At 53.5% G+C, this 21,351-nt stretch overlaps 1 protein-coding gene across 1 annotated transcript in view; it reads left to right on the top strand.

The window, feature by feature from the left end:
- Positions 1–21,351, top strand: part of pawr (PRKC, apoptosis, WT1, regulator) — a 114,249-nt gene that overhangs the window by 69,993 nt on the left and 22,905 nt on the right. Inside the window, exon 4 of the mRNA XM_079263363.1 lies at positions 16,853–16,887. Within this exon, the coding sequence (XP_079119489.1) occupies positions 16,853–16,887 (35 nt within the window). The remainder of the gene's footprint in view (positions 1–16,852; positions 16,888–21,351) is intronic.

The following is a 21,351-nucleotide window of genomic DNA, read 5'->3' as shown; positions in this document are numbered from 1 at the left end:
AGACCCACGTCGGCCGCTTTAGACCCACGTCGGCCGCTTTAGACCCACGTCGGCCGCTTTAGACCCACGTCGGCCGCTTTAGACCCACGTCGGCCGCTTTAGACCCACGTCGGCCGCTTTAGACGTCACGTCGGCCGCCTTAGACCCACGTCGGCCGCTTTAGACCCACGTCGGCTTTAGACCCACGTCGGCGGCTTTAGACGTCACGTCGGCCGCTTTAGACCCACGTCGGCCGCTTTAGACCCACGTCGGCCGCTTTAGACCCACGTCGGCTTTAGACGTCACGTCGGCCGCTTTAGACCCACGTCGGCCGCTTTAGACCCACGTCGGCCGCTTTAGACCCACGTCGGCCGCTTTAGACCCACGTCGGCTTTAGACGTCACGTCGGCCGCTTTAGACCCACGTCGGCCGCTTTAGACCCACGTCGGCCGCTTTAGACCCACGTCGGCCGCTTTAGACGTCACGTCGGCCGCCTTAGACCCACGTCGGCCGCTTTAGACCCACGTCGGCTTTAGACCCACGTCGGCGGCTTTAGACGTCACGTCGGCCGCTTTAGACCCACGTCGGCCGCTTTAGACCCACGTCGGCCGCTTTAGACCCACGTCGGCTTTAGACGTCACGTCGGCCGCTTTAGACCCACGTCGGCCGCTTTAGACCCACGTCGGCCGCTTTAGACCCACGTCGGCCGCTTTAGACCCACGTCGGCTTTAGACGTCACGTCGGCCGCTTTAGACCCACGTCGGCCGCTTTAGACCCACGTCGGCCGCTTTAGACGTCACGTCGGCCGCTTTAGACCCACGTCGGCTTTAGACGTCACGTCGGCCGCTTTAGACGTCACGTCGGCCGCTTTAGACCCACGTCGGCCGCTTTAGACCCACGTCGGCCGCTTTAGACCCACGTCGGCCGCTTTAGACCCACGTCGGCCGCTTTAGACCCACGTCGGCCGCTTTAGACGTCACGTCGGCCGCTTTAGACCCACGTCGGCCGCTTTAGACCCACGTCGGCTTTAGACGTCACGTCGGCCGCTTTAGACGTCACGTCGGCCGCTTTAGACCCACGTCGGCCGCTTTAGACCCACGTCGGCCGCTTTAGACGTCACGTCGGCCGCTTTAGACCCACGTCGGCCGCTTTAGACCCACGTCGGCTTTAGACGTCACGTCGGCCGCTTTAGACGTCACGTCGGCCGCTTTAGACCCACGTCGGCTTTAGACGTCACGTCGGCCGCTTTAGACGTCACGTCGGCCGCTTTAGACGTCACGTCGGCCGCTTTAGACCCACGTCGGCCGCTTTAGACCCACGTCGGCCGCTTTAGACGTCACGTCGGCCGCTTTAGACCCACGTCGGCCACTTTAGACCCACGTCGGCCGCTTTAGACCCACGTCGGCCGCTTTAGACCCACGTCGGCTTTAGACGTCACGTCGGCCGCTTTAGACCCACGTCGGCCGCTTTAGACCCACGTCGGCCGCTTTAGACCCACGTCGGCCGCTTTAGACCCGCGTCGGCCGCTTTAGACCCACGTCGGCCGCTTTAGACCCACGTCGGCCGCTTTAGACTCACGTCGGCCGCTTTAGACTTCACGTCGGCCGCTTTAGACCCACGTCGGCCGCTTTAGACCCACGTCGGCCGCTTTAGACCCACGTCGGCCGCTTTAGACTCACGTCGGCCGCTTTAGACGTCACGTCGGCCGCTTTAGACCCACGTCGGCCGCTTTAGACGTCACGTCGGCCGCTTTAGACCCACGTCGGCCGCTTTAGACTCACGTCGGCCGCTTTAGACGTCACGTCGGCCGCTTTAGACCCACGTCGGCCGCTTTAGACCCACGTCGGCCGCTTTAGACTCACGTCGGCCGCTTTAGACGTCACGTCGGCCGCTTTAGACGTCACGTCGGCCGCTTTAGACCCACGTCGGCCGCTTTAGACCCACGTCGGCGGCTTTAGACGTCACGTCGGCCGCCTTAGACCCACGTCGGCCGCTTTAGACCCACGTCGGCCGCTTTAGACCCACGTCGGCCGCTTTAGACCCACGTCGGCCGCTTTAGACCCACGTCGGCGGCTTTAGACGTCACGTCGGCCGCCTTAGACCCACGTCGGCCGCTTTAGACCCACGTCGGCCGCTTTAGACCCACGTCGGCCGCTTTAGACCCACGTCGGCCGCTTTAGACCCACGTCGGCGGCTTTAGACGTCACGTCGGCCGCCTTAGACCCACGTCGGCCGCTTTAGACCCACGTCGGCTTTAGACGTCACGTCGGCCGCTTTAGACCCACGTCGGCCGCTTTAGACCCACGTCGGCCGCTTTAGACCCACGTCGGCCGCTTTAGACCCACGTCGGCCGCTTTAGACCCACGTCGGCCGCTTTAGACCCACGTCGGCTTTAGACGTCACGTCGGCCGCTTTAGACCCACGTCGGCCGCTTTAGACCCACGTCGGCCGCTTTAGACCCACGTCGGCCGCTTTAGACCCACGTCGGCCGCTTTAGACCCACGTCGGCCGCTTTAGACCCACGTCGGCCGCTTTAGACTCACGTCGGCCGCTTTAGACTTCACGTCGGCCGCTTTAGACCCACGTCGGCCGCTTTAGACCCACGTCGGCCGCTTTAGACCCACGTCGGCCGCTTTAGACTCACGTCGGCCGCTTTAGACGTCACGTCGGCCGCTTTAGACCCACGTCGGCCGCTTTAGACGTCACGTCGGCCGCTTTAGACCCACGTCGGCCGCTTTAGACTCACGTCGGCCGCTTTAGACGTCACGTCGGCCGCTTTAGACCCACGTCGGCCGCTTTAGACCCACGTCGGCCGCTTTAGACTCACGTCGGCCGCTTTAGACGTCACGTCGGCCGCTTTAGACGTCACGTCGGCCGCTTTAGACCCACGTCGGCCGCTTTAGACCCACGTCGGCGGCTTTAGACGTCACGTCGGCCGCCTTAGACCCACGTCGGCCGCTTTAGACCCACGTCGGCCGCTTTAGACCCACGTCGGCCGCTTTAGACCCACGTCGGCCGCTTTAGACCCACGTCGGCGGCTTTAGACGTCACGTCGGCCGCCTTAGACCCACGTCGGCCGCTTTAGACCCACGTCGGCCGCTTTAGACCCACGTCGGCCGCTTTAGACCCACGTCGGCCGCTTTAGACCCACGTCGGCGGCTTTAGACGTCACGTCGGCCGCCTTAGACCCACGTCGGCCGCTTTAGACCCACGTCGGCTTTAGACGTCACGTCGGCCGCTTTAGACCCACGTCGGCCGCTTTAGACCCACGTTGGCCGCTTTAGACCCACGTCGGCCGCTTTAGACCCACGTCGGCCGCTTTAGACCCACGTCGGCCGCTTTAGACCCACGTCGGCTTTAGACGTCACGTCGGCCGCTTTAGACCCACGTCGGCCGCTTTAGACCCACGTCGGCCGCTTTAGACGTCACGTCGGCCGCTTTAGACCCACGTCGGCCGCTTTAGACCCACGTCGGCCGCTTTAGACTCACGTCGGCCGCTTTAGACTCACGTCGGCCGCTTTAGACCCACGTCGGCCGCTTTAGACCCACGTCGGCCGCTTTAGACTCACGTCGGCCGCTTTAGACGTCACGTCGGCCGCTTTAGACCCACGTCGGCCGCTTTAGACGTCACGTCGGCCGCTTTAGACCCACGTCGGCCGCTTTAGACTCACGTCGGCCGCTTTAGACGTCACGTCGGCCGCTTTAGACCCACGTCGGCCGCTTTAGACCCACGTCGGCCGCTTTAGACCCACGTCGGCCGCTTTAGACGTCACGTCGGCCGCTTTAGACGTCACGTCGGCCGCTTTAGACCCACGTCGGCCGCTTTAGACCCACGTCGGCCGCTTTAGACCCACGTCGGCCGCTTTAGACGTCACGTCGGCCGCTTTAGACCCACGTCGGCCGCTTTAGACCCACGTCGGCCGCTTTAGACGTCACGTCGGCCGCTTTAGACCCACGTCGGCCGCTTTAGACCCACGTCGGCCGCTTTAGACCCACGTCGGCCGCTTTAGACCCACGTCGGCCGCTTTAGACCCACGTCGGCCGCTTTAGACCCACGTCGGCCGCTTTAGACCCACGTCGGCCGCTTTAGACGTCACGTCGGCCGCCTTAGACCCACGTCGGCCGCCTTAGACCCACGTCGGCCGCCTTAGACCCACGTCGCCTTTAGACGTCACGTCGGCCGCTTTAGACGTCACGTCGGCCGCTTTAGACCCACGTCGGCCGCTTTAGACCCACGTCGGCCGCTTTAGACCCACGTCGGCCGCTTTAGACCCACGTCGGCCGCTTTAGACCCACGTCGGCCGCTTTAGACCCACGTCGGCCGCTTTAGACCCACGTCGGCCGCTTTAGACGTCACGTCGGCCGCTTTAGACCCACGTCGGCCGCTTTAGACTCACGTCGGCCGCTTTAGACTTCACGTCGGCCGCTTTAGACCCACGTCGGCCGCTTTAGACCCACGTCGGCTTTAGACGTCACGTCGGCCGCTTTAGACTCACGTCGGCCGCTTTAGACTTCACGTCGGCCGCTTTAGACCCACGTCGGCCGCTTTAGACCCACGTCGGCTTTAGACGTCACGTCGGCCGCTTTAGACCCGCGTCGGCCGCTTTAGACCCACGTCGGCCGCTTTAGACGTCACGTCGGCCGCTTTAGACCCACGTCGGCCGCTTTAGACCCACGTCGGCCGCTTTAGACGTCACGTCGGCCGCTTTAGACGTCACGTCGGCCGCTTTAGACGTCACGTCGGCCGCTTTAGACCCACGTCGGCCGCTTTAGACCCACGTCGGCCGCTTTAGACCCACGTCGGCCGCTTTAGACGTCACGTCAGCCGCTTTAGACCCACGTCGGCCGCCTTAGACCCACGTCGGCCGCTTTAGACGTCACGTCGGCCGCTTTAGACCCACGTCGGCCGCTTTAGACCCACGTCGGCCGCTTTAGACCCACGTCGGCGGCTTTAGACGTCACGTCGGCCGCCTTAGACCCACGTCGGCCGCTTTAGACCCACGTCGGCTTTAGACGTCACGTCGGCCGCTTTAGACCCACGTCGGCCGCTTTAGACCCACGTCGGCCGCTTTAGACCCACGTCGGCCGCTTTAGACCCACGTCGGCCGCTTTAGACCCACGTCGGCCGCTTTAGACCCACGTCGGCCGCTTTAGACCCACGTCGGCTTTAGACGTCACGTCGGCCGCTTTAGACCCACGTCGGCCGCTTTAGACCCACGTCGGCCGCTTTAGACCCACGTCGGCCGCTTTAGACGTCACGTCGGCCGCTTTAGACCCACGTCGGCCGCTTTAGACCCACGTCGGCCGCTTTAGACTCACGTCGGCCGCTTTAGACGTCACGTCGGCCGCTTTAGACCCACGTCGGCCGCTTTAGACGTCACGTCGGCCGCTTTAGACGTCACGTCGGCCGCTTTAGACGTCACGTCGGCCGCTTTAGACGTCACGTCGGCCGCTTTAGACCCACGTCGGCCGCTTTAGACCCACGTCGGACGCTTTAGACCCACGTCGGCCGCTTTAGACGTCACGTCGGCCGCTTTAGACCCACGTCGGCCGCTTTAGACCCACGTCGGCCGCTTTAGACGTCACGTCGGCCGCTTTAGACCCACGTCGGCCGCTTTAGACCCACGTCGGCCGCTTTAGACTCACGTCGGCCGCTTTAGACGTCACGTCGGCCGCTTTAGACCCACGTCGGCCGCTTTAGACGTCACGTCGGCCGCTTTAGACGTCACGTCGGCCGCTTTAGACCCACGTCGGCCGCTTTAGACCCACGTCGGCCGCTTTAGACCCACGTCGGCCGCTTTAGACGTCACGTCGGCCGCTTTAGACCCACGTCGGCTTTAGACGTCACGTCGGCCGCTTTAGACGTCACGTCGGCCGCTTTAGACCCACGTCGGCCGCTTTAGACGTCACGTCGGCCGCTTTAGACCCACGTCGGCCGCTTTAGACCCACGTCGGCCGCTTTAGACCCACGTCGGCCGCTTTAGACCCACGTCGGCCGCTTTAGACCCACGTCGGCCGCTTTAGACCCACGTCGGCCGTTTTAGACCCACGTCGGCCGCTTTAGACCCACGTCGGCCGCTTTAGACCCACGTCGGCCGCTTTAGACCCACGTCGGCCGCTTTAGACGTCACGTCGGCCGCTTTAGACCCACGTCGGCCGCTTTAGACCCACGTCGGCCGCTTTAGACCCGCGTCTGCTTTAGACGTCACGTCGGCCGCTTTAGACCCACGTCGGCCGCTTTAGACCCACGTCGGCCGCTTTAGACCCACGTCGGCCGCTTTAGACGTCACGTCGGCCGCTTTAGACCCACGTCGGCCGCTTTAGACCCACGTCGGCCGCTTTAGACGTCACGTCGGCCGCTTTAGACGTCACGTCGGCCGCTTTAGACCCACGTCGGCCGCTTTAGACCCACGTCGGCCGCTTTAGACCCACGTCGGCCGCTTTAGACGTCACGTCGGCCGCTTTAGACCCACGTCGGCCGCTTTAGACCCACGTCGGCCGCTTTAGACGTCACGTCGGCCGCTTTAGACCCACGTCGGCCGCTTTAGACCCACGTCGGCCGCTTTAGACCCACGTCGGCCGCTTTAGACCCACGTCGGCCGCTTTAGACCCACGTCGGCCGCTTTAGACGTCACGTCGGCCGCCTTAGACCCACGTCGGCCGCCTTAGACCCACGTCGGCCGCCTTAGACCCACGTCGGCTTTAGACGTCACTTCGGCCGCCTTAGACCCACGTCGGCCGCTTTAGACCCACGTCGGCCGCTTTAGACGTCACGTCGGCCGCTTTAGACCCACGTCGGCCGCTTTAGACTCACGTCGGCCGCTTTAGACTTCACGTCGGCCGCTTTAGACCGACGTCGGCCGCTTTAGACCCACGTCGGCTTTAGACGTCACGTCGGCCGCTTTAGACTCACGTCGGCCGCTTTAGACCCACGTCGGCCGCTTTAGACCCACGTCGGCCGCTTTAGACCCACGTCGGCTTTAGACGTCACGTCGGCCGCTTTAGACCCGCGTCGGCCGCTTTAGACCCACGTCGGCCGCTTTAGACGTCACGTCGGCCGCTTTAGACCCACGTCGGCCGCTTTAGACCCACGTCGGCCGCTTTAGACGTCACGTCGGCCGCTTTAGACGTCACGTCGGCCGCTTTAGACGTCACGTCGGCCGCTTTAGACCCACGTCGGCCGCTTTAGACCCACGTCGGCCGCTTTAGACCCACGTCGGCCGCTTTAGACCCACGTCGGCCGCTTTAGACCCACGTCGGCCGCTTTAGACCCACGTCGGCCGCTTTAGACCCACGTCGGCCGCTTTAGACCCACGTCGGCTTTAGACGTCACGTCGGCCGCTTTAGACCCACGTCGGCCGCTTTAGACCCACGTCGGCCGCTTTAGACCCACGTCGGCCGCTTTAGACGTCACGTCGGCCGCTTTAGACCCACGTCGGCCGCTTTAGACCCACGTCGGCCGCTTTAGACTCACGTCGGCCGCTTTAGACGTCACGTCGGCCGCTTTAGACCCACGTCGGCCGCTTTAGACGTCACGTCGGCCGCTTTAGACGTCACGTCGGCCGCTTTAGACGTCACGTCGGCCGCTTTAGACGTCACGTCGGCCGCTTTAGACCCACGTCGGCCGCTTTAGACCCACGTCGGACGCTTTAGACCCACGTCGGCCGCTTTAGACGTCACGTCGGCCGCTTTAGACCCACGTCGGCCGCTTTAGACCCACGTCGGCCGCTTTAGACCCACGTCGGCCGCTTTAGACCCACGTCGGCCGCTTTAGACCCACGTCGGCCGCTTTAGACGTCACGTCGGCCGCTTTAGACCCACGTCGGCCGCTTTAGACCCACGTCGGCCGCTTTAGACCCACGTCGGCCGCTTTAGACGTCACGTCGGCCGCTTTAGACCCACGTCGGCCGCTTTAGACTCACGTCGGCCGCTTTAGACGTCACGTCGGCCGCTTTAGACCCACGTCGGCCGCTTTAGACGTCACGTCGGCCGCTTTAGACGTCACGTCGGCCGCTTTAGACGTCACGTCGGCCGCTTTAGACCCACGTCGGCCGCTTTAGACCCACGTCGGCTTTAGACGTCACGTCGGCCGCTTTAGACTCACGTCGGCCGCTTTAGACTTCACGTCGGCCGCTTTAGACCCACGTCGGCCGCTTTAGACCCACGTCGGCTTTAGACGTCACGTCGGCCGCTTTAGACCCACGTCGGCCGCTTTAGACCCACGTCGGCCGCTTTAGACCCACGTCGGCCGCTTTAGACGTCACGTCGGCCGCTTTAGACCCACGTCGGCCGCTTTAGACCCACGTCGGCCGCTTTAGACCCACGTCGGCCGCTTTAGACGTCACGTCGGCCGCTTTAGACCCACGTCGGCCGCTTTAGACTCACGTCGGCCGCTTTAGACGTCACGTCGGCCGCTTTAGACCCACGTCGGCCGCTTTAGACGTCACGTCGGCCGCTTTAGACGTCACGTCGGCCGCTTTAGACGTCACGTCGGCCGCTTTAGACCCACGTCGGCCGCTTTAGACCCACGTCGGCTTTAGACGTCACGTCGGCCGCTTTAGACGTCACGTCGGCCGCTTTAGACCCACGTCGGCCGCTTTAGACCCACGTCGGCCGCTTTAGACCCACGTCGGCGGCTTTAGACGTCACGTCGGCCGCCTTAGACCCACGTCGGCCGCTTTAGACCCACGTCGGCTTTAGACGTCACGTCGGCCGCTTTAGACCCACGTCGGCCGCTTTAGACCCACGTCGGCCGCTTTAGACCCACGTCGGCCGCTTTAGACCCACGTCGGCCGCTTTAGACCCACGTCGGCCGCTTTAGACCCACGTCGGCCGCTTTAGACCCACGTCGGCCGCTTTAGACCCACGTCGGCCGCTTTAGACGTCACGTCGGCCGCTTTAGACCCACGTCGGCCGCTTTAGACCCACGTCGGCCGCTTTAGACCCACGTCGGCCGCTTTAGACGTCACGTCGGCCGCTTTAGACCCACGTCGGCCGCTTTAGACCCACGTCGGCCGCTTTAGACTCACGTCGGCCGCTTTAGACGTCACGTCGGCCGCTTTAGACCCACGTCGGCCGCTTTAGACGTCACGTCGGCCGCTTTAGACGTCACGTCGGCCGCTTTAGACGTCACGTCGGCCGCTTTAGACGTCACGTCGGCCGCTTTAGACCCACGTCGGCCGCTTTAGACCCACGTCGGACGCTTTAGACCCACGTCGGCCGCTTTAGACTCACGTCGGCCGCTTTAGACGTCACGTCGGCCGCTTTAGACCCACGTCGGCCGCTTTAGACGTCACGTCGGCCGCTTTAGACGTCACGTCGGCCGCTTTAGACCCACGTCGGCCGCTTTAGACTCACGTCGGCCGCTTTAGACGTCACGTCGGCCGCTTTAGACCCACGTCGGCCGCTTTAGACGTCACGTCGGCCGCTTTAGACGTCACGTCGGCCGCTTTAGACGTCACGTCGGCCGCTTTAGACCCACGTCGGCCGCTTTAGACCCACGTCGGCCGCTTTAGACGTCACGTCGGCCGCTTTAGACCCACGTCGGCCGCTTTAGACCCACGTCGGCCGCTTTAGACCCACGTCGGCCGCTTTAGACCCACGTCGGCCGTTTTAGACCCACGTCGGCCGCTTTAGACCCACGTCGGCCGCTTTAGACCCACGTCGGCCGCTTTAGACCCACGTCGGCCGCTTTAGACGTCACGTCGGCCGCTTTAGACCCACGTCGGCCGCTTTAGACCCACGTCGGCCGCTTTAGACCCGCGTCTGCTTTAGACGTCACGTCGGCCGCTTTAGACCCACGTCGGCCGCTTTAGACCCACGTCGGCCGCTTTAGACCCACGTCGGCCGCTTTAGACGTCACGTCGGCCGCTTTAGACCCACGTCGGCCGCTTTAGACCCACGTCGGCCGCTTTAGACCCACGTCGGCCGCTTTAGACCCACGTCGGCCGCTTTAGACGTCACGTCGGCCGCTTTAGACCCACGTCGGCCGCTTTAGACCCACGTCGGCCGCTTTAGACCCACGTCGGCCGCTTTAGACCCACGTCTGCTTTAGACGTCACGTCGGCCGCTTTAGACCCACGTCGGCCGCTTTAGACCCACGTCTGCTTTAGACGTCACGTCGGCCGCTTTAGACGTCACGTCGGCCGCTTTAGACCCACGTCGGCCGCTTTAGACCCACGTCTGCTTTAGACGTCACGTCGGCCGCTTTAGACGTCACGTCGGCCGCTTTAGACCCGCGTCGGCCGCTTTAGACGTCACGTCGGCCGCTTTAGACCCACGTCGGCCGCTTTAGACGTCACATCGGCTGCATCAGCCTGCTGCTGCCACACAGCAACACGTCCGCCATCTTGATCTTGGCAAGAAAGCCAGTTAAATGACCGCCAGTCCACGGTCATGTGGTTTAAACTGGATTAAATGTTTCATGCATCCTGAGTGGGAAAAAGCCAGGTGTTTGTCAGCAGCAGACATTATTTGTATGGTGATTCTCTGGTTTAAAACGTGTCCCTATATGAAGCAGTAACATGTAAATGAATCGGTTTCATGGCGATGTTATTAATGTATGTAAAAGTATGCAGAATGTGAGAAACTATTTGCTGTTTTGTAAGTGTCAGATGGAGTCTTGTTGCTATAGAGGTGGATGTTTACATGCTTTTAGCAGTCTTCAAAGTCTCGGTAAACGTTGGATTTTGTCGCTGTGTTTCCGTCATTCTTCGCTTCCGAACATTATAATCCTTCCCACCAGGTTTCAGTCAGCCTTTACCGCCATTGAAAGCCGCGTGTACCGCGACTAGGGAAGTGGCTGAAAGCGCGTAAACATCCAGTTCCACCAGAGACGAACTGGATGTCATGAAGAAATAGCAGAAAAAAAAATCTTTCATCGGTTTATTAAAAATGAAAACTTGAAGCTCATAATTCTGGACTGAACAGTCAGAAGTCAGTTCCTGTTGAGAGACACGAGGCTGATGACGGTCTGCCCAGATCTCCCAGCATTCTCCTTCCTTTCATCTGCTGCTGCACTGAAACTCCAACCTGGATCCCGATACAATCACATGCTTTTCCTTTCTATACAGAAGTCATTTCATGATGCTTTCAGAGATCCCTCTGCAGGCATATGGGACCAGTTAGCAGCCCAGACTTCCCTCCGGTATGAAGTCCTACGAGGAAAACTGTTTGAGAAACATGCAGAACATTCTTTGGGATCATCTGCTTTTAAGGTGGCACCAGCTTTCTGTCTTGCTCTCACCTGGAGGAGGAAAACCGCTGGCGAAATGTAAATATGTCCTGATCAACCAGCTTTAAAGATCCCCTCTGAGTCCGAGTGTGGCGTTGATGCACCTCATGACGTTTCACAAGCAGCAGCTGTTGTGCAAACAGTTCACTTTCCTCCCTGAAACAATATTTGATCACATTCACACCTCTGTTTATTCAGGACTTTGAGGATTACAGATAAATAAGCCAATTTAACCAGCCTGATGTTTACTGATGACATGAACAGAAAAGAGAAAAGAATCAGCTGGTGACGAGGAACTAGACTAAACTTTACATAATTAGTCAAATGTGCAGCTTCGATTCCAGGAGTCGGGACGCTGCGAAAACATCTGGATCACAACTGAATGCAGTGATTTCTAAACCTCATCAAGTCATTTATTCCCAGTAGGAGAAAAACATCATCGATGTTGAGACATTTTATCATTTCATGGAAAATCTGATGCAGCAACACGTCTGTAAAAAGTCGTTCCAGGATGATGTTTAGCATCGTTAGCATCTCCTCTTCTTCTAACATCTGTAAACATCTGGGAAGTGAGGAGAGCAGCTGCTGGAGTTTCAGGAGAGGAATGTTGTCCCATTCTGGTCTGATGCAGGATTCCAGCTGCTCTACTGGACCTTGTTGCTGGATTTCTGCTTCCATGATGCTCCAGATGTTTTGTACTGGTGAAACTGGACTGCAGCAGACCAGTTCTCCTGTTCCACCATCAGGATGTGGTCCTGCTGGACCAGTTCTCCTGTTCCACCATCAGGATGTGGTCCAGCATGGTGGAACCTGAAAGGTCTTCCCTGAAAGAGACGTTGTCTGGATGGGAGCAGATGTTTCAGCATTGATGGAGCTTCCCAGATGTGGAAGCTGCCCACGCCATCGGCACTAATGCAACCCCATCCCATCAGAGATGCAGGCTGATAACAAGCTGGATGCTCCCTCTCCTCTTTAGTCTGCAGGACACGCCGTCCATGCTGTCCACAAACTATTCCACATCTTCATCCAGGTTTCCACTCAGAACATTTTAAATGAGCTTTGGTCCAGAGAAGACGGCGTGTTTCTGGATCCTCTTCACATATGATGGAGCTTTAACCTGCATGTGTGGATTTCAGCCTGAACTGGGTTCACACTGGTTTCTGGAAGCTTCCTGAGTCCATGCACTGGTTTCCAGTAGAGATTCATGTCTGGTTTAATGAAGATCACCAGCATCCAGTCTGACCTTCAGCTTTGCCCAGTGCATACAGAGATTCCTCCTGATTCTCTGAATGTTTTGTTATTAAACTCTGTAGCTAGTTGCGTATTTAAAGTCTTCAGTTTTTTGTTGAAGAACTTTAAAAAAAGAAAAGTGTTCCTCTATTTTTACATCTCTTTCGTCTGATATTCTGTTTAGTCGAAGCAGTTGTCAACAGCTCCTCCAGTTTTTACTTTCCCAGCCTTTTGCTGCTGTTTCAGCTTTTTGAGGTCTTTTTTTGCTGCATCAGATTCACAGCCGGCTCATATTTTCCATGGAATGATAAAATATCTGACATGTTGTTTCTGTTCTACTGGGAATAAAATGTGGCTTGGTGATATTTACAAACCACTTGTAGCAGAGTGCGTTAGCTTTTCTCCTTATAAAGCGATCACATTTTAACTACTCCAGTCAAAACCAAGACAAGATGTTAATTTGACTTTGACTTTTGTCTTATTTTCTCCTTCAGCTGGTCTCAGCTTGACATTTCCAGCTGGAATCAATCATCCAGACACCTTGCTGTGATTACGATGTACTAAAGGCACAACATCTAAAAATAGAGCAACGACAACCTCTAATTTAGCCTGAAGTTATCGTGATGAACACGCTGATAAATAGCAGCAAAAACCTGCAGTGTTTTTCTCCCATAAATGAGTTCCCTTTTGCATCCCAGAATCCTGGAACTATCTTCTTGCTGCGAAGCCTTTGTGCATCTTTAAAATGCCAAGCATGCATCTTATTTCAGCATGTCCCTCCTGGAGTTATTGAATGCCTCCAGTAAAATGGTGATATTTATCAGCAGACAGAGAGCTGTGCTGTTTGGTGACTGGACAGAATGCCAAAGATCAGCTCTTTATGAGCAAAGATGGCCAACCTTTAGAGATGTTTGAATTTAATGAGCTGTCAAGCAGCAAAGCTAGACAACTTAAATCTTCCAGGAAGACGTTAAGCTGGGATCTACTCTGCATTTTAAGTTTTCAGTAAGAGGAGAATGCAGGGATCTGCTCTGAAGAGAGATTTCCTCGATTCAGAGCAAGAAGTCGTCATGGAGCAGATATTTGTTTCTCTGTGTTGGTGGTTACTCTGAGCTTTGCCGTGTGGCTTATGGGAGCTGTCAGCACAGCTCAAGCATGATAAATAAAGTTACACAAGCTTGTACTGTGTGCAGTGAGGTAGTCAAACACAAACTGCATCAACCTTGTCTAACAGATTCATACCCCCGGCAGATGGTGCACGCTGAGAGAGGCTGCTGACAGGTGCTGCGGTGATGTGACGGATGAAGGGAGGGAGGATTTTTTGGAAACAAATGTTATTTTAGTTTTAGATTTCTGACATGAATTTCGCTGTCTAGCTCTGTGCAGGACAATTTTTTCTCAAGACAGTCCAACAATTCTGTCTGTAGCTTCAGACGATTTTCCAGCTTTATACGTCCATCTTTCTTCTTCTGTGGTTCTGTCAGTTGATTGTGAAAAAGTCATGGTTTCCATTAGCCTTTGTTTTCCTTTATTACTACTATTGCTATTTTTAGAGAAGATGTAAAAAGTCCACTCAGCATCAACCATGAGAATCTCCCGTTCCACCTCATCACGATGAGAATCTCCCGTTCCACCTCATCACGATGAGAATCTCCCGTTCCACCTCATCACGATGAGAATCTCCCGTTCCACCTCATCACCATGAGAATCTCCCGTTCCACCTCATCACCATGAGAATCTCCCGTTCCACCTCATCATGATGAGAATCTCCCGTTCCACCTCATCATGATGAGAATCTCCCGTTCCACCTCATCACCATGAGAATCTGCCGTTCCACCTCATCATGATGAGAATCTCCCGTTCCACCTCATCACCATGAGAATCTCCCGTTCCACCTCATCACCATGAGAATCTCCCGTTCCACCTCATCACCATGAGCATCTCCCGTTCCACCTCATCACCATGAGAATCTCCCGTTCCACCTCATCACCATGAGAATCTCCCGTTCCACCTCATCACCATGAGAATCTCCCGTTCCACCTCATCACCATGAGAATCTCCCGTTCCACCTCATCACCGTGAGAATCTCCCGTTCCACCTCATCATGATAAGAATCTCCCGTTCCACCTCATCACCATGAGAATCTCCCGTTCCACCTCATAATGATGAGAATCTCCCGTTCCACCTCATCACCATGAGAATCTCCCAAAGCTGCTCTGCTGGATGTAGATCTGGTGACTGTGGAGCCGTTGGAGGACAGTGAATCGTCATGGTGGAGATTCAATTCAATTCAATTCAACTTTATTTATATAGCGTCAAATCACGGCAATGCCATCTCAAGACGCTTTACAGACAGAGGGGAAAACATAATGAAAGCCAATTCATAACAGCCTATATAAGGAAACCAACAGATTGAGTTGAGTCTAACTCAATCTCCCATCCTGAGCAAGCACACTGGCGACAGTGGGAAGGAAAAAACTCCCTTTTAACAGGAAGGAAACCTCCGGCAGAACCCGGCTCAGGACAGGCAGCCATCTGCCTCTGCTGTGTGGGGGGAAGAGGACAGAAAGACAACAGACAACAGGAACTGCTACTCCCGGCCAGGGAGACCTGCTGAGACAGGAGACATACATGTTAATGATGCAACACTGTTATGGGGGGGGGGGGGGGGTAAAAGAAAGAGATAAAGAGAAAAAGAAAGAAGCTCAGTGTATCAGGAAATGTCCCTCAGCAGTCTAAACCTATAGCAGCATAACTAAGGGATGCTAACCATCCCTAGTTATAGGACTTATCAAAAAGATAAGTCTTCAGCCTAGTCTTAAAGGTGGGGAGGGTGTCTGCTTCCCTAACACTAACTGGGAGCTTATTCCATAAGAGAGGGGCCTGATAACCAAAGGCTCTGCCTCCTGCTCGGCTCTTTGAGACTCCAGGAACCACAAGTAAGCCTGCAGTCTGTGAACGAAGTACTCTGCTTGGTATATAAGGAACAATGAGGTCTTTGATATATAGTGGTGCCTGGCTGTGGAGGGCTTTATATGTAAGGAGAAGGATTTTAAATTCTATTCTAGATTCAACAGGCAGCCAGTGAGATGATGTGAGCTTTGTGACATGTGATGCATTCTTAGTGCCACCTTTGTGGTCTTGTGTTATTATAGTCGTCTTTACTATCTCTACATAGGTAAATGTTTTGCCTTGCTGCAGTGTGATTGTCTGATTTTATATTTTCATAAACAACTGATTGAAAGGCTGAGTTGATGAAGTGAACGGTGTGTGTATTTAGGGGGTGTATTGATATGTTCTTGCTGTCCATGTTCATCATGTTTGTCGCATGCAGCTGCTTTCTGGCTGCTGTTTTTCAGCTTATTCAGCTTCAGTCTGACAGACCAGCTTTGCAGATCAGTTTTCTCTTTAAAGAAACATGTAGGTTTAATTAAAGCTGTGCCACTCTGTGAAAGGACAGATGTAAACACATTTCGACAAAATTTTTTTGTGCACATGTATTAAAGATTAGTGCTATTCTGTCAATCTCCTGGATTATTTAGAGATTTATATTTGGAGTTACCAAGTCTTACAATTGCAATCCAATAGATTTTTACTGTTTTCTGATATATACGATGGGACAATAATAGTTTGTCGATGCTTCATCCAACCAGATATATAATTTAGTTCAAAATCACACATTTTTCTGTCTTAGTCTCCAGGTGTCACATTAAGGTTTTCCTTTAAGTTGATATTATTATTTCAAGAGCTACATTCTGCCCTTCTGCTGGAGATGAAGGTCAGGATTTTATCAGCAGGTAACGGATCGCATGTCAGGGAGATGGAGAAGCTGCTGGATGGAAAGAATGAGGGCAAAGCCGAGCTGTAACCGATAGATCGCAGAGGTGTCATTGCTCTTCCATCAAACCTGCACAGGACCTCGGGAAAGAGGCGACACGTGTTCATTCGGCAGAACCTGCAGCACACTTCTGTTCAGAAGAAGCTCCGTTTTACTGAAAGTCTGCATGAATACTGCAGCATCACTAGAGATACAAAAAACTTTAAGAGCATATAATAACAAAGATAAAAAGTCAGCGTTGTTGTTTCAGAGGTTTACAGGTTTTCACAGCCTGGTGCTGCAGGGCTCCTGGTGAGCCATAAAATACAACAAAACTCATCTATATCAGCTCAGCAGCTGCAATTCCTAAACTTTCATACACTACCTGGAGGCGCTCTGTAAATGATACCATTGATGCATTTCTCTTCTCCTGCCGATGGATTTTTCTCTTTCTTTATTTTATTTTTTCACCCCTCCTGGTAAACCAGTGTGACATAGAGCATATGAACACAAAATGTCTACAGGAGCAGTGTCTTAAATCATTATTGGAGAAATTCAGACCTGAAATTTTTCCCTTTTTTCTCTTCTTTCAGGTGACCCCAAGATCTGAAAGTGGCCACCACAAGAGGTGAGATTCCTTTACCCTGTCTGTAAGTTTATCTGCCTGAGTGTTATCAGCAATATGTCAGAAATGACCAGAAGCCAGGCTGGGAAGAAGCAGCTGAAGTCATTGTAACAATACCTGTAACCTGGTGGATAAAAAAGATTAGATTCCTAAATTTCACAACAGCAACCCATTGCAACACAGTTCACCCTGAAACCCACGAGCGCAGGTTGGTTAAAGCTCCATCACACAAATACAAAGCCTTACGTGAACAGAAATACCGTCTTCTTCTCTGGACTGAAGATCATTCAAATGGAATGATCTTCCCTTACAGGAAACACGAGGCTGGAGCATGTCAGTTACATGACTGGTATAGAAGGAGCATTTCAGAGAGGCAGAGTCTCTCAGGCGGAAAGATGGACAAAGATTCACCAACCTGAGACGAATCAGACGTAAAGATTATGGAGCTCTTTCTGTAAAATGTTCCACAACATGAAGTTGTGAAGACTTTAAATATTCCACCAATTACAATCTATAATGTCAAATGTTTCAGAGAATCAGGAGGAGTCCCTGTATGTTGGGGGACAAGGCTGAAGGTCAAACTGGATGCTGATGCTCTTCTGCATTAAAACCAGACATGATTCTCTACTGGAAACCAGTGCATGGACTCAGGAAGCTTCCAGAAACCAGTGTGAACCCAGTTCAGGCTGAAATCCACACCTGCAGGTTAAAGCTCCATCATATGTGAAGAGGATCCAGAAACACGCCGTCTTCTCTGGACCAAAGCTCATTTAAAATGTTCTGAGTGGAAACCTGGATGAAGATGTGGAATAGTTTGTGGACAGCATGGACGGCGTGTCCTGCAGACTAAAGAGGAGAGGGAGCATCCAGCTTGTTATCAGCCTGCATCTCTGATGGGATGGGGTTGCATTAGTGCCGATGGCGTGGGCAGCTTCCACATCTGGGAAGCTCCATCAATGCTGAAACATCTGCTCCCATCCAGACAACGTCTCTTTCAGGGAAGACCTTGCAGGTTCCACCATGCAGGACCACATCCTGATGGTGGAACAGGAGAACTGGTCCAGCAGGACCATGCTGGACCACATCCTGCATCATCCTGTTACAACAGCAGAGCTTTTCCAGCTAAACTGCTGGAAGGATGATGATGATGATGATGATGATGTGTTTTAACACCGTCTGGACAGATGGAGCTTATCCAGACCTTCACAACCCTGCTGTGGATGTTTTACAAGTAAACGACTGGTATTGAAAGATTTTGAATTAAAAACTAAATCACTTCATGAAGAAGGTTTTCAGCCAGAACGACTGAGGCTGGACTGAGACCCCGTCCAGGTTTCACTTTGCTGTTTTAGCAGCTGGATAACTTCATCTACCTGATTATCGGCGGAAATTAATGTCTGTCTTTGTGTGTTTAGATTAATTTGCAACCAAAGAGAGCAGTTGCATCCAAGCCTAAGCCTGTTCTGTGCCTGACTCTCAATCTGTCCATGTAATCATGGCTGCTGCTCATCAGCTGGCCTTGCTGCACGTGGACGCACTGCGATTTTACCACAGATACCCCGCCAGGTGGGCCTGGCAGCACAAGATGGCTGCAGGTGCAGCCCTACATGTTTAAGTCTAATTTAGAGGATTTTAAACCCGTATGGACACACACGTCCGCCACTTCATGTCCGTTTTGTTGTGAGACAGCTGTTACATGTCACATGACTCAGATATTCTCCATTCTAGTAAATATTAGTTTTATTTCATGTCTTTATTTAAACAGTAGCTTATTTACCATGGAGAAGCAGTCTGGGGACTCCAAGGGGCTTAAGGTCACCAAGCAGCTCCCTGGTGGGGGTCAGGTGGACCTAAGATCTGCCTGGACCAAGGTGGTTTCATGGACCAGTGGATCAGGTCGGGCTCAGACCCCTGCAGAGAGCATGGATGTTGGTCCAGTCAGGGGTCTGCAACATCTGCTGATGAAATACCCTGAGTCCTCCAAGGAAACGTAGTCTAGAGCTGCAAAATTCATTTTAATGTAAAAAAAAAAGATCAACAAAAAGCAACCTGTGCTGCATCACTACCTACTCAGTCATTCAGTCGACTCATCGCGACTGAATCTCCTGAGTCATGTAACGCTCCTAACCTGCAAGAAGACGTCTGTAATTTCAGTCGGTATCTTCGTCAATCATTCCATGTTCCTCCATGGGTGAAAGGTCTTATTCTTTGTCTCAAGTTGCCACAAAACTTTTTTTTTTTTAATCAGTTTAATGTTGGTATTTTTAACATGTTTGTTCTGGAAATGTCTTTCAACGTTACATTATTTATTGATCATTTCTTGGCACAAATCAATCATATTTGGCAGCGAACATAGATGAATCTTCTGGAGAGTGTGAGTCAGTGCAGAAATGCCTCAGGCTGCAGACACCTGGCCCAACATGCCCTACCTGCCTGTTCAGCACCCGGAGAAGACACTGAGACATGACGCGGCTTCACATGACGAGGGAACTACGTCTCCCAGCTGCTGTGGGAACACCTCAAGATGTCCTCTGATTATCTGGAGGAGGCGGCAGACACTGGATTTCTCTGGAAAAGCTGCCATTACATGGTTTCAGATCAGCAGAGAGATGCTGGATGGATTGTTACCTCTGGCATTTATCTGTTTGACTGGAACAACGTTCTGGATACTACCATCCAGAAGAGGAACAATGTTCTGGATACTACCATCCAGAACAGAAACAACATTCTGGATACTACCATCCAGAACAGGAACGACGTTCTGGATACTACCATCCAGAACAGGAACAACATTCTGCATACTACCATCCAGAACAGGAACAACATTCTGGATACTACCATCCAGAACAGAAACAACATTCTGCATACTACCATCCAGAACAGGAACAACATTCTGGATACTACCATCCAGAACAGGAACAACATTCTGGATACTACCATCCAGAACAGGAACAACATTCTGGATACTACCATCCAGAACAGGAACAACATTCTGGATACTACCATCCAGAACAGGAACATCATTCTGGATACTATCATCCAGAACAGGAACGACATCCTGGATACTACCATCCAGGACAGGAACGACGTTCTGGATACTACCATCCAGAACAGGAACAACGTTCTGTATGCTACCATCCAGAACAGGAACAACATTCTGGATACTACCATCCAGAACAGCAACATCATTCTGGATACTACCATCCAGAACAGGAACAATGTTCTGGATACTACCATCCAGAACAGGAACGACGTTCTGGATACTACCATCCAGAACAGGAACAACGTTCTGTATGCTACCATCCAGAACAGGAACAACATTCTGGATACTACCATCCAGAACAGCAACATCATTCTGGATACTACCATCCAGAACAGGAACGACGTTCTGGATACTACCATCCAGAACAGGAACAACATTCTGGATACTACCATCCAGAACAGGAACAACATTCTGGATACTACCATCCAGAACAGGAACAACATTCTGGATACTACCATCCAGAACAGGAACAACATTCTGGATACTACCATCCAGAACAGGAACAACATTCTGGATACTACCATCCAGAACAGGAACGACATCCTGGATACTACCATCCAGAACAGGAACGACGTTCTGGATACTACCATCCAGAACAGGAACGACGTTCTGGATACTACCATCCAGAACAGCAACATCATTCTGGATACTACCATCCAGAACAGGAACAACGTTCTGGATGCTACCATCCAGAACAAGAACAACATTCTGGATACTACCATCCAGAACAAGAACAACATTCTGGATACTACCATCCAGAACAGGAACGACGTTCTGGATACTACCATCCAGAACAGGAACGACGTTCTGGATACTACCATCCAGAACAAGAACAACATTCTGGATACTACCATCCAGAACAGGAACAACGTTCTGGATACTACCATCCAGAACAGGAACGACGTTCTGGATACTACCATCCAGAACAGGAACGACATTCTGGATACTACCGCCCAGAACAGGAACGACATTCTGGATACTACCATCCAGAACAGGAACGACATTCTGGATACTACCATCCAGAACAAGAACAACATTCTGGATACTACCATCCAGAACAGGAACGACGTTCTGGATACTACCATCCAGAACAGGAACGACATTCTGGATACTACCATCCAGAACAGGAACGACATTCTGGATACCACCATCCAGACCAGGAACAACATTCTGGATACTACCATCCAGAACAGGAACGACATCCTGGATACTACCATCCAGAACAGGAACGACGTTCTGGATGGTAGTATCCAGAACAGGAACAACGTTCTGTATGCTACCATCCAGAACAGGAACAACATTCTGGATACTACCATCCAGAACAGCAACATCATTCTGGATACTACCATCCAGAACAGGAACAACATTCTGGATACTACCATCCAGAACAGAAACAACATTCTGGATACTACCATCCAGAACAG

Source organism: Telmatherina bonti, assembly GCF_933228915.1.
Source record: "Telmatherina bonti genome assembly, chromosome: 23".
Classification (NCBI taxonomy): Eukaryota; Metazoa; Chordata; class Actinopteri; order Atheriniformes; family Telmatherinidae; genus Telmatherina; species Telmatherina bonti.
The sequence above is the reverse complement of the archived record's forward strand: the minus strand, read 5'-3'. Positions and strand labels throughout refer to the sequence as shown.